This window comes from Streptopelia decaocto (assembly GCF_964273445.1).
Source record: "Streptopelia decaocto genome assembly, chromosome: 14".
NCBI lineage: Eukaryota > Metazoa > Chordata > Aves > Columbiformes > Columbidae > Streptopelia > Streptopelia decaocto.
In genome coordinates this window covers 13,787,319-13,800,381 of record NC_138669.1, presented here as the reverse complement: position 1 = coordinate 13,800,381, position 13,063 = coordinate 13,787,319, and the positions used below count along the sequence as shown (strand labels likewise).

Below are 13,063 nucleotides of genomic sequence, written 5' to 3'. Positions count from 1 at the left end.
TCTCAGATGAGCGGATTCTCTTAGCAAGAAGTCCTACAAAAATAGACCTGTATTTAAAACAAGCTCTTTGTACTTGTTCCTGCCGGAAGAGAGGTTCGTCCTGTTGAAAATGGAAAGCCAGAAACATACTGCAGTATCTTATCAAGGAGTATCTTCTGGTTTTGATACTTGTGCGTACTGTGGTGTCTTAGCACGGAGTATCGTGGAAGAAGTCTCGGAGCTCTTGAGGTGAATAAGCACCCAGGGAAAGGCAGCAGTGAGTTTGCTGACTGGACGGAAGGTGCCTTCCTGACACAGTCTTGTGTGGAAATTTGGAGATTGGTCTAGTTTCTGTCTTCTGTTTTGGCTGCTCTAAGGCCCTGTGGCAGGTGAGTAGAAGGTGACTGTTTGCTTACAGAAATAGTTACAAACAGCTCCTTCTTTTGTCCCTCGAGTTCTAATGCAACCTCCAGAGTGAGAGGACCAGGGAAAAAGTCATCTGATGGCCTTCAGATTTCTGGATCTTGGAGTTTCTTTTGACTGAAGAGATCTGCTGGATTTTGAAAGCTCTGTACTGATGTGTCTTAACGTGCCTTGTTATAGCTTCAACTTGAAGTGTTGGTCAGGGCAGAGTATTTCATCCAATTTCTTCTCCTAGATAAGCTCTCTTGGACTCTTTTCCTTTAGTTTTCAGTCATTCTCAGGTACTGCTCACATTTAGTTAGAGGTGTCCAAGTGAAAACACAGCTGGTATGTAAGTCTGTCCTGAAGGAAGTCGCCTTTTGTATCTGCTGCGCTTTCGAGATGCTCATGATGATAGAGTTGGACGTTCTTGATGAAAATCACGAAGCTGCCCCCTTGGCTATGGGTCTCCTTGTCTGAGGCACTTGATGTCATATTCCAAACTGCCAGCATACTCGTCTCGCTCAGCCTGGCTGTCGAGCAGCGCAGCCTTTATCAGCTTCACTTCTCCTTCACCACGTCCAGGACTCCTTCAGTAGGTGCTAGCAGCAGGTAGGAAGATGAGAACTATTTGACTAAATGCAATCTTGGGTAAAGCCATGTCTGTATCTCTTGATTTTTGTGAATTTTAGGTAGTGATCCTGAATTCTTGCATCTCGCTCTCAGTTGAAACACTGTTGGTTCAGTGGTGTGTATTTAAAAATGCCCATCCTTAGACGTGCAAAGCTTCTTTATGCTACTGCTACATGTTTCATTGCAAAGCACATGTAGAGAACAGGCTGTGGGTCCTCTAACTTAATCAACAGGGCTCCTTTTCTCTTAAAGAAACTACTAATAAAATTACCTGAGCCGTATCTTTGCCAAACTGAACTGTTTCTCTTTCTGTCTTTCCTCAAAGCCGTGATATTTCTTGAAGAACAGAGCTTTGCGGAATGCATTTGCATCCACTGTTTCTTTTTGGGGAAAAACAAACCCACAGAAGCGTTAGAGTTTTAGCCTTGAAATGAGCTTCTCCATGGTCAGGTTGCTGGGCTTGTGAGCGCTGTGATCGGAACCGCTCCCCCAGGCTGCCGGAGCGGCTGCTGCTGAAGTGGCCTCACCTTTGGAAACTATTTAAAGCTTGGACTTCATCTTTATTCTCTTTTTAGATGCTCCTCTACACATAGCCCTCAGGAGTACCCCATCTAGAGACGAAAAACTAGAAAAGAGAAGAACTTCAACTCCTGTAAGTGCATTAAATAGTCACCGACATTCTGTTAGAGACCAGACCAAGAACCACATAGCGAGATCACTCCGGAAGCCTCAAGAAAACGTTGAAAATGGTACGCCTTTTTGGTTTCACACAGAAAAGTTAAGCTTGGATAAGTTCTAAGCATTGTAAGGAACTGCTGATACTGACAAAGTCTTCTGTATACCCTCTTTTTGGAGAGTTTAATTTTTTCTGAATGTACAGTATAAAATGTAAGTGGTATTTTTTTCCATCGTTTCTTTGCAGTAGCTTCAAACAAAGACTCAATATAGGGAATTTTATAAGTGTTCTTGCTAAACACATTGGGCTTTGATCTTCCCAGTCAGGGTGTGATACTTTTAAGATGTAGAAAGTACTAAAGTATTTAAGGACATGAAGAAATTCTTGCTTATTTTTTACTCATTTGATACACGTCTTAATTCTGCTCAGCTCCTGGTTGTCCAAAGCATTAAATATTTTAAGCAATCCTATACTTGTTGAGATACTCAAACTTAATGAAGGAAAAAAAAAAGGGTGGGGGAATGACAACCTGGTTTGTGCCCTTGTAGTTGTTTTTTTAATGGAATTTGACTACCCATAGTCAACATTTCTGCGCTGCTGAACGACTCTGAACAACTTGGTTTCACAGCTTGGACTGTTAAGTGGCATAGTGTGAACTCTGGATCTACTTCAGTATCGGTGGGTAACAGGCAGGCGTGGGGCAGGGTGTGTGTATACATGTCCACATATATATTATTAATATATATTAATAATATTTTTATATATACCTAAATAATGTATAAATAATTTCCACCATACTTCCAGACTTACTACATCTACTACATCACTTACTGCTACTGCTACATTTACTATGTATTACACTTACTACATCCAGATTTACTACATCACCACTTTCCTTCAGGTACACAGTGTGAATTAGAGTCACAATAATGAGGAAAACTCAAACGAAACAAATCTGCGCTTGGACTATTCTGTCTGTACCGGGTGATCTCGATTCTGGAGATGCTCTGGAAGGTCCCCGTGCCGGTCACCGTGTTGTTCTGTAGCTCACACTCATCAGTACTTGGCATGTGTCTCTATTCTCGAGCATCCTTTGCTGCCTCCCCTGTAGGAGGGGTCTGGGTGAGCTCCTGCTCTGGTCACTCTCTGCCATTGAAGGAAATTGAGAGGGCTTAGGTCTTTTTACGGTTTTGCAAAAAAAAGTGCTTGTGTGATGAATTTTTAGGATTACATAAGGCAGTTTATTGTTCTCTTTGATCACGGGAATCTCTGAGGATGTTCCTAACCTGGGTGGTCTTTTTTTCAGTCAGAATTCATTAGACTTCATAGTGCTTACAAAAAACAACTTGAGACAAAAATATTCTTCAGTACAGGGTTTTTGAAGGCCTGTTTTATAATACTCATCCATTGCAGATTCTTTTTAAGGAAAAAAGACCCTGCGTTAACTGTGCTGTGCAGTTGAGTTGACTGTACACAGGAATTTACAAATACTTGGATTTGTTGAGATTTTTAAAGGATATGCTGGCAAGCTCAAGGGGAAGAACCCTGGAAGAAAGTGACAATGTTGATAGTGACTGAAGTAGCGTGCTCTGCACTCCTGCTTATCTTAAATCAAATCAAATGAGCTGACTATGCAAATTTTAGTTCCCAAATGAAAAGATGCCAGTTTTTCCTACCTATGTTGACCTCTGTTATTCTCTCTTTGCCCTTATGGAGGAATAAAACAGCAGAGCTTACTTGCCTGCCTGTGCATGAGCAGGGATGGGGAAATGGTGCCACAGGATCCTGAGCACGGCAGGACCTGGAGCTGAGGACAAAGGGGCGTAAGAAGGAAGTGGGAAGCTCTTGTGCTGAGGCTGAAATCTCAACCTCTCTTTCCTTTCTGATTTTGGTGTTGTGGTGGGGTTTTTTGGGTTGTTACCCTCCTCAGTAAATGGCAACGGGGGGGATGAAGTTTGTGTTGTGTGCTGCCAGGCACGTTTGTTCCGCAGGACACGGCCTGGGCACACGGGCTGCCCGCGGTAACGCGGTTCCGGCTGCCGTCACTAACACCGTGCCAGAAGGGGACACGGGCGCACAAGTAGCAGGAGGTGTTGAAGGACTCAGAGGATGGGGAGATACAGAGCTCGAGTCTCCCACGAGGAGGAGCTGATGAGCTGGTCCAGCGTGACTGTGATTTCCAGTTCCTCAGCGAGCTGTGTGTACCATGAACCTGTAGTTGTGCACTGGGGAGTTTACTGTTGGCACATAGGAAAGAGGTTGACATGACACGCTGGTATTGCTGGTTCGCTTCATGACCAGGCAGGATCCTTGAATGTTTTGTGCAGGAGATTTCTTACAGTACGAAGTGCGTTTCAGTGCTTATTCTGGTAACAGTAATCAGAAATTGAACTGGTTTTCTAAATGGGGTGGTCAGTGGTTTAATCAGCCAAGCGCTCCGAGAGCAGAGCCCTTTTCAGATACAAGGCATCCTTCTGGAAGAGATTTTATGGTTGCACCTTTATTCCCAGCTGAGTCAGAATAATTCACTTGGGAACTGTATATGCATCTAGAAATTGTGCTGCAGAGACCTAAATCTGAAACACACGAGCTGTGAAGCAGTGCTGGGTTACAGAATACAAGAGGTTGTGCACATTAACTTGTGGCGGGGTTACGCTTCATGGCAAGCACTCTGGAAACATGCTGTGAGGATGGACCTGATTGAAAGATATCACTCAAATTATGGTGGCTTAGGTGTTGTTTGTTGGGTTTTATTTATTCCTATGAAAACAGGATGGAGAACAGATGGTGAGAGAACAGCAGTTAAGGCCAACTGAGCCAGTCGTTACTCCAGTTTCAATGACAACAAAATATTCAACTGAGGAGCTGTACTAGAGTGGAGGGGCTGCGGTTTTGTTCTTGTCAGACGTCTGTCATAGTGCTGCGGAAATGTTCAGCCATAATAATTTAGAAAATGGATATAACAAATCCCCCAGTATTTTGTGTTTTAATAATCTCTGAGGTGCGTGAGTAGTAAATGGACACTGGTGCTTTCTCCAACATGCTGTTGTAACTTCGTTGTGGGACAATAGAATTAGAATGTAAACACGTTGTTCCAGTTATGAAAGCTGGGAATTATTGCAAGTTTTCTTGTTCTTTGCAGTGAACTGGCCCTGTTTGTCCAGAGAAACCTTGGAAGTCTTTAAAAATCAGTAGAATAGGTGTGTATATATCTTAAATTAAATTGGAATGTTGTCTAATTTCAGCTGTCAAAGAACATGAGAAGAACAAAGAAAGAAAATCCAAAGACTGCGGAAGGTCCAAGTCCAAGAAGAAGAAAAAAAAGAAAAAGAGAACTAAGCCTGGTAAAGCTCTTTGTTCTTCTGTAGAGGAGAATGTCTTCATTGGTTTGTATTGCCTGTCACCCAGATCTGCACTCTTAAAGCAGACACTGCAGATAAGACTCCTTTCCATTAATCTGTTATTCTGATTTATTAATCATTAATGCTGGATGATGTATTACAATAGCGTTTGTAGTGACACAGACTAAATCTGACTCTGAAACGGGTACGTCAGGCTTTGTCTGGCTTTTCATTAGCAAGTGGACTTGTATGCAAGTTTGATCCAGTTAAAGAGGGTGCAGATCCCCTTGATTTGTTACCACATACCCCATGTACCAGATTGTCTGAGTTATGAGTGAGTTTTGGGGCTCCTGTGTGACCGACGAGTTTGGAAACATTGCTGGGTCCTCTCTGTCTGCCGTCAACCTTGCCATTTTTACATCTTTGCTTAGTGTGGCATTTCAGAGACTGACACTGAGCCCCATTAAACCTGTCACATCCTAATCCTTTTTCCAAAAGGATAAATCTCTCCTCTCCTGGTGAGATGAAGTAAAAGCCTGATTTAAGTCTACAGTCATGCTATGCATCATACTTACATTGTGTATCATAATGTTCCACCTGCATTAATGGGGTTGTAGCAGGAATGTGTCTTCCCTGTTGATTCCATGTAAAGAGGCTTGAGAACGCTTTCCTGGGGTCACTTCACACTTTGAACATGTGTAGGCTCAGGTGTAACTGGTGATTGGATTCTCCACTTCTGAAAATCACAGTTTATTCTGAAAGATTTCTCTAGTGCAGTGTTTGCAGATCAGGCCTGGCAGCTCCCTCTGCCGTTGGGTGTCTGGGCTCAGGAGTGCAGCTCATTCAACCTGGCTGCAGAACTCGCTAATTAGAGCTCCTTAGGGAGGAGCTTCTGAGATGGGAGAAAATAGCTTATCTGTTGGTGTGCTGCCTTGAAGAAACAGGGCAAGCTGTCGTGAGAGAGGAGAAGGGCAGGAAGGCGGGCAGACTGACTCAGCTGTACCGAAACAAATAATTTTAGTGAGTTTCTGATTGAATGGTGCCCTCATTTATAATGATAATATGCCAAGTATGATTTGTAAACTCATGCAATAGTTGCACAAGTAGTACCCACACACTGCTTGTCCATCTGCCTTTGGGTTTTAAAACGTCGTTTGCCTTTTTTGATGTCGCCCTTATGGTTCTTCAGGAGCTCTGCAGGTTTCTCCAGGTCTCTGCTGCACCCAGCCTGTGTTACCCCCAGCGCAGGACAGGCAGATAGGAGCTTCACTGAGCAACTGGTCGAGATGTTTTCTCCACACGTTCCTAGTTGGGGGTTTTATTTTCCACCCATGCCTCCTGTTCAGTGCATACACCAGGGAAATACCAGGAGGGATGTTTTCTGTCTTTGTGAGGTCATGGGATGTGTGAGGCCCATGCGAATAACACGGGATGTGAGGGAGAGGTCCCAGCTGACAGTGCTGTGTGGAGGTGCCTGGAACGCCAAACCGTTTATAAACATGTGCACCCTGAAAGAATAGTTAGCTGTAAGTAGCCAGTGAGTTCAGCCTTTCTTATGTCGGCAGGGAATAATGACTGAGCTGCGTAAGGTGTTTCTGCTTCACACAATAACTTTCTTGCCTCTAGAAAGCTTGTGGACCTTTGAGCAGCACAGTGAAGTCCCAGAGTCCTGGCATATTGACGTGGAAACTGTCTCAGTGAATTACACACACTATGCTATGGGCACGCACGGTGCTGGTTTTTCTTGTCGACTATTCTTGACCGCAGATTTCTAATAATAACACTTCTTGCTATTTTACAGAATACTCGGGCAGTGAAGAAAACACAGATGTTTCACAGGAGCTCTCTCCTGAAAAATCGATCGTCACAAAATGTGTTTCTTCAAATAAATCATCTGCCCACCCAGGCGCGCTGCTGCACTGCTCTGACTCTGCACAGCACAGGGGAAAATCAAAGCCCAACGGTAAGACGACTCCCTCTGCGGTTTGGTGCTGTCTTTCATTGCCGGTAAATGCGTGAGCTGGACTAATGCAGGCAGGAGCTGGGACTCATGGTGTAAATTTGGCTATTCGTACGCAGGACGATCCCAGTTCATTTGCCAGAGCTTGATGTTGCTGCTTTTTGCTTTGACTTTACCTTTACAGAAGCTTTAAGGCTGTTGTCCTTATTTCAGAACTCATTTTGCAGCACCTTATTAACTCTATAATGATGTTTAAACCTCATTAATTCAATTGTTCATATTTCCTAAGCTTTCCTTAAAGTAATAACCTAATCAGAGTTATAAATAGATGCTGTGCGAGTTTTATACAGTATGTGTGCTCTGTTGGAGCGACTTCTGGTTGTGGTTGTGTGTAGTTCTATAGACAAGAGTGTGTACATGGCTGTAATGACTTTTTCTGAGCTTCATAATGACGAGAAACTCTGGAGTACTTAATGTTTTCATAGTACTTCATAAACTTTTGTAATTTTTAATATCTTGGTCCATCCTGCTATTTACTCTCAAAAGCCCATAAAATAAAAAAGGAAGACAAACATTTTGTTCTTTCTAGTATTCTTAAAGCTCGGACATTTGAAGACAATGGAAAATGTAGGACAGCTTGATTGTGTGCAGGAACCTTAAATTCCTTATTGTACATAAACATTGAAAGAGGTGCAGAGTATTGGAAATGGGTTTATTTCATCCTTTCCCCAGTTGCTTTGCTGCTTTTTGCATCCGCAGAGCTTGCCCTAACACTTAAAAGCAGTGCTGTATATAAATAAGGTGTGGTGTAAGGAGTAGTAGAACTGTGTGGAATGAATGTGCAGTGCGCTTAACCTGGTGCTTCCAAAGTACGTGAGGAAAGTGGTGTGTCTCAGCGCTGCAAGAAAACTTTTAAACGTGAAAATGAACAATGCATTGGGTTCTCAGCCCCTTGAATTTGAGAACAGCTGTTTCTCCAAAAGATGGAGTTTATACCACAGGCTGGTTCTATTTGTACAGTCTTGTTTCAAGGACTAAGTCATCGAGATAGTTCTACCCAGTATAGGTGAGAGGCCACAATCTAGTTGAGTAACAAATTTTTACCCTCCAGTCTCCTCCAGCTCCTTAGTGTATTTCCCAAATAATTAAAATGAATTTAAATCTTCATCTTCTCCCTCTGCCCCTCCATTCTGTCCCAAGGAAGGTGTAGGCATTGCATGAATATTACTGAGGTGAGCATCTCAGTTTAGCATGTTGTTCCATAGAGATTCTCCTGGTGGTTTTATTCAGTCCACAGAGATGTGTTAATGCGTCAGGTAGCACGGGAGCGTTCTTAAAGAACAGCTTGGGCAGTGTGCTCTACAGGAGTCTCTGTGAAAATAGTCATTTTGTTTCAGTAGTCATTTCAATTCAGTGTTGGGCTCTGGGTGCTTCTGTAACAGACGTTACTTGGTGAGGTGGAACGGTTTGTAAGACAGGACCCTCTCAGCTCTTTCTTGGAGCTCTGCACTCGAAGTGTTAAGTTGCTGTTCTATACAAGTTGCAAAAGCTATTGTGAGTACTATTTGAATTTATAAATCTGGTTTTGTGCGAGGGCAAAAAATCATGGACTCCACACAATTCAATATGAATTCAAGCGAAGCCATTTATTACAGAAACAAGCCTCAGATATGCAAGCTATGCAAGATACGCAAGCTCCAAGCGTGCATTGGCTGATTGGATATTGTCCATGTTCACGAGCTGTCCACGCGCCCGAGTCTCACTGCTGATAGGTCTGTTGATGGACGTCATGTTGAGGCCCTGTTATTGTAGAACTGCCTCTCTCCCACAGCAGCTCCTGTTTTCAGCTTTTTGAGGTGGCCTTGAAATTCTTTTAGACCTGGCTAGTTCAGTAACAAATCTCCATTTAATAGAAACCCATCCACACATTAACTTCAAGAAAATCCCTCAAATCTCCCACCATTTTGCTTATCATACTTGTCTAAAGAGACTTTGTGCCTTTGGTTTGAGGTGCTGTATGTTGAGAGTACACTTGTCATGGCAGAAGCTGTTAAGGTGGAGTATTTTGAAAGAGCTATTAATGAGAGTATCAAACTTCATTATGTAGTAACCTTCAATGAACTGACTTGTTACTGAAGGTTACTAGATAATGTAAGTAGTGTCGTGATGTTCCTTAAATTACGCAGTGAAGTGCTGCTTTTAGAAATGTGTGTCTGCGTGCTTGGGATGAAGTCTTGAGAGTTATTTGACCTCTCAGTAATCACTCAGGATTTTGTCTGCCTGCTCTTCGTGCAGAGGACGACACCCTGAGTGAGTCATCTCTGGACAGCTTGCTCTGGAGCGACGACGACGCCAGTCAGGACGTTGATGTCACCACCAACCCCGACGAAGAAGCTGAAGAAAGTGATTTTGAGATTGTCCGGTGTATTTGTGAAGTAAAAGAAGAAAATGACTTCATGATTCAGGTATGATGTGGAGGGCGAATGCACGTTTCAGGGAATGCAGTGGGAGGTGTCAGTGGAAAAGCTGTTGTAAAAATATGCACAGGTGTATTCTGTATATGAAATAAGTTATTGTTGTCCTCTGAAGTCATAAAAGGTTTTAAGAGAACTTGTCAGGGTGAGTAGCTGGTATGACAGGTAGAAAACTTTGCTTTCTGAGACAGTTTGTGAAAAATCTTCAGTTTGTCTTTTTTAATTGACAGAAAGTAGGACAATTCTATACGGTTGGCTTGTCACTCGTGGATTTGCATTTTTCTAAAGATTAGAACACTTCCTAGGTTTAGAAAATACATATTTAAAATCAGTGGCTTTTTCCTCTGGCTTTTTTGCTTCCCACTGATCTGAGCGTGTTCCGAGCGCCGCCGTGAGATGGTGGTGCCCTTCCACGGCTCTGCCCTCGCAGGGAGCGCGACTTACACGTCTTCTACAATCCAGGGACAGGGTGAACAACACAAATCATGACTTGAGTGTTTTGCTTTGAAGCAGGGCTGCGTTCGTCCACGCTGCAGCTGCTTCTGTGGTTGCTAAATTCAGAGTTCCTAATCTCTGTAAAGCCATCTGTCCATTCTCCATATACATACGCTTTTTAAACCAACTTTACAGAAGACCGTTTCCAGCCAGATCAGTGTCTGTTATCTCTTCTGCTTAGAACTGTTGGTAAAAGCCTCTTCGGAACTGCCCTGCCTGTTTACTTTTGCTTTTTGAGATGTTTGGAAATGATCAGGAAACCATTCCCCACGGAGCTGCTCAGCTCCTCTTCATTTCAAATATGAACTTTAAAACTTCTTCAGCATTTTTAGCTCTAGTTCATTTTTCCCCAGCTGCTTACATGGGATGTACGATCCCCTTTGGGAATTCTTAGGTCAGTCTTAGAAGGATCGTATGTAGGGGCTTAAGTTTGTGATGCTCTTGAACCTGGATCATGAGCTTTTTATCGTTGCCCTTCTGAAAAATTGAGTGGTGGGGTTTTGTGTGTGTTTTTTGGTTGTGAGGTGTTTGGTTTTTGGTGTTTTTTTTTGTTGTGTGGGGTGTTTCTTCAGGGGGCTCCCACCCTACCTCGATAACTTCGCTTGTTGTGGGACCTCGGTTCACAGGGAGAGCAGCGCAGCCGGGCCGCTGTGCTCCTTGCAAATTCGGAGGTAATTGCGGTGTTCTTTTGCGAAGGTTGTTTTATTGGTGGAAGGATATGACCTGACATTGACTGCAGAACTGTTTTTCTGGCACATAAATCTCAGCCCCATCTGCAGCTTTTCAATTCACTTTCCCCAGCATTCTGTTGCTATTTTTTGTGAGGTTCGGATCGCGCTTTGTAGGGCCCTTTTCTGGGATAGCTGCTGGTATGTTCTGTGAACTGTGCTGCTTTTTTGCTGTTTGGGACCTTTTTGGTGGACTTTATTGCTCGGATGGAGGCAGAAACCCGTTAAGGAGCAGAGGGGATGCACTGTTTAAACTGTAGGGTGAAGAATTCTTGGCTTCTGCAGGAGGACAATAGAAACACCTTTTTTGCATCAACATCAACAGCATCATTTTAGATGATGCTTTTATTTTTCTTGTTTTTTCCATGTCCTCAACAGTCGGGTTTAACAGCTAGCTCAACAGGGTAGTGGGTTTTTGTTTGGCCATCCATACTATTTAATGGAGAGTTGCTCTGAAAGGTTATGACAGTTTTTCCTCTTAGTGCTGACGGACACTTGTGTTGGGTGCTGACAACTCAGGACAAAAGGCACCTTGTGCATTATTGGGCCAGGGTGTGGTGATGGACAGTGGTCAAAATGACATGGAAGGACATGACAAGGAGGACATGGGCCATGCAGAGCTCTCAAGTAGGGGTTTGCAGGCTGCTTCTGAGATCGGTTTTCTAGGTTGAACAAGTTTGGGCTGTTTGTGAGTATATTTCAAAGTTTTAAACGCTTTAGCTGTGTTACAGAAGAATTGTGTAGGAGAGCAGGTTATTCTCTGGTGGAGAGCGGGTTAAGGAGCTGAGTTCATTACAGGGATTGAAGCAAGAGGAACTGGGGAGCAAGGAGCTGATAAGGATATTTTCGGGGGGTAGGTTAGGCAGATGGTTTGCTTAAGGTACCAAATGCTGTGCTCCTCACACGTTTGTCAGCCTGTAGTTTCTGGGAAAATGTTTTGAACAGTCTGACTGTGTGTTGTTGATGTAGAAATGCCTGAGTTCGCTCCCCCGGTACAGAGCGTTAATGCAGAGCAAAGATGCCATGTTACACAATTATGGAATGATGACAAGGGGGACCTATTTTCAGCTTTTCAGTGGTGTAGGGCTGAGATTGACACTTTGACTTTATAGAGTGAGAATCCTGTGTAGTTGTCATAACTTTAAGAAGGAAAGATTTCTTCCCTATTTCCTATTCCAGTTTGACCCTTGGAGATTCAAATTTGGAAGCGTCTGCTCTCAGACTTGCCCTCTCTTCCTGAAGACGTGTAATTTTGCACAGGGTACGGCTTTTAGAAGAATATTGCTATTCTTTGCCCCTGTCTCCGTGGGGGTGTTCATTCTGCCCCTGCTTTTCCTCCGCAGTGACCGGGCTGAAATACAGACACGCGGGGTGTTTGTTGGAGCACCTGCCCTGACGTGGTGCCAGGAGCAGTTTCCAGGTGGTTTCTCCACACGTGATACTGGGGTCGTTGCTCCTGGGATACGTGTATGGTGCCTTATTATCTCTTTGAACTGCACTCATTTCCATGAATATGCCCCATTTAGAAATAATGAGGGGAAAGTGTTACTTTTTTTTTATTTATTTTTCCTGGAAGACCAGGGACCATTAAGGTTTAATGAAACTCTTACACAGTTAAACCAAGAGTTTCATTCCGGTGTCTGTAACTTTGCAGGGAGGGGAGATGACTGGGTTTCATTTTGGAGCCTGTGTAAAGCCGTAGTTTAGTGTTAGTTGTGGAGGCAGATCCTCCCTTTGGAGACTCAGGCCGCAAGAAGTCCAGCCAAAGTGTCATTGTCCCTTCCTTGTGGTTTTTATACCTAAACATGGGTGAATTTAGGTGTGACACACAGAATTCTGGGGCTGGATTCGGTCACCGTGGAGGTGATGGATGTAAAGGGACTTGGGATATTTTTGTTCTGGTAGATGAAAAGCTGCTTTAAATACATATCCATTGAGTTTGGTTGTTTTGCACTTGGATTTAAATATCTGCAGCAGAACCTGCAGATAAAAGGAAGAACCTGTGCCTTGATGGGCCGGACATTTAAATATCAGCAGAGTAAAAGAAAGTTGCGATGCTTCATTAGAGCTCTGGGCAAGTTTGCTGGGAAGAATCCCTGAGCGTAGCTCTGTGCCATATGCTGTGATTTACAGGACGCAAGTGGAACTATTAATAGCTCCAGGAGCTCCCTTCTTATTTTTAGCACACAGTCTGTTTTTCTTAACCCATTTTCTTCCTTTTAGGACACCTTTCTGGCTCCTACTCACAATCTTTGTGAAAGGAGAACGGTCTCAGCCTTTTTTAGAAACATCTCCTTATTGCTTTAGGACTCTTTACCCATTTTGTAAGGCAAAACATTGTTAGTCCCATCTTTCAGAAACCTGCTTCTCACCTT

General features: G+C 43.4%; 1 protein-coding gene across 6 annotated transcripts in view; it reads left to right on the top strand.

The window, feature by feature from the left end:
* The window catches only part of PHF20 (PHD finger protein 20), a 74,308-nt gene that overhangs the window by 46,479 nt on the left and 14,766 nt on the right, over positions 1 to 13,063 (top strand). For 4 of the 6 annotated variants that reach the window (XM_082065256.1, XM_082065255.1, XM_082065258.1 and 1 more), the window contains 4 exons: positions 1,590 to 1,763; positions 4,936 to 5,034; positions 6,833 to 6,994; positions 9,287 to 9,456. In XM_082065256.1, the coding sequence (XP_081921382.1) occupies positions 1,590 to 1,763; positions 4,936 to 5,034; positions 6,833 to 6,994; positions 9,287 to 9,456 (605 nt within the window). The remainder of the gene's footprint in view (positions 1 to 1,589; positions 1,764 to 4,935; positions 5,035 to 6,832; positions 6,995 to 9,286; positions 9,457 to 13,063) is intronic. The other 2 variants (XM_082065259.1, XM_082065257.1) reach the window with 1 other exon arrangement.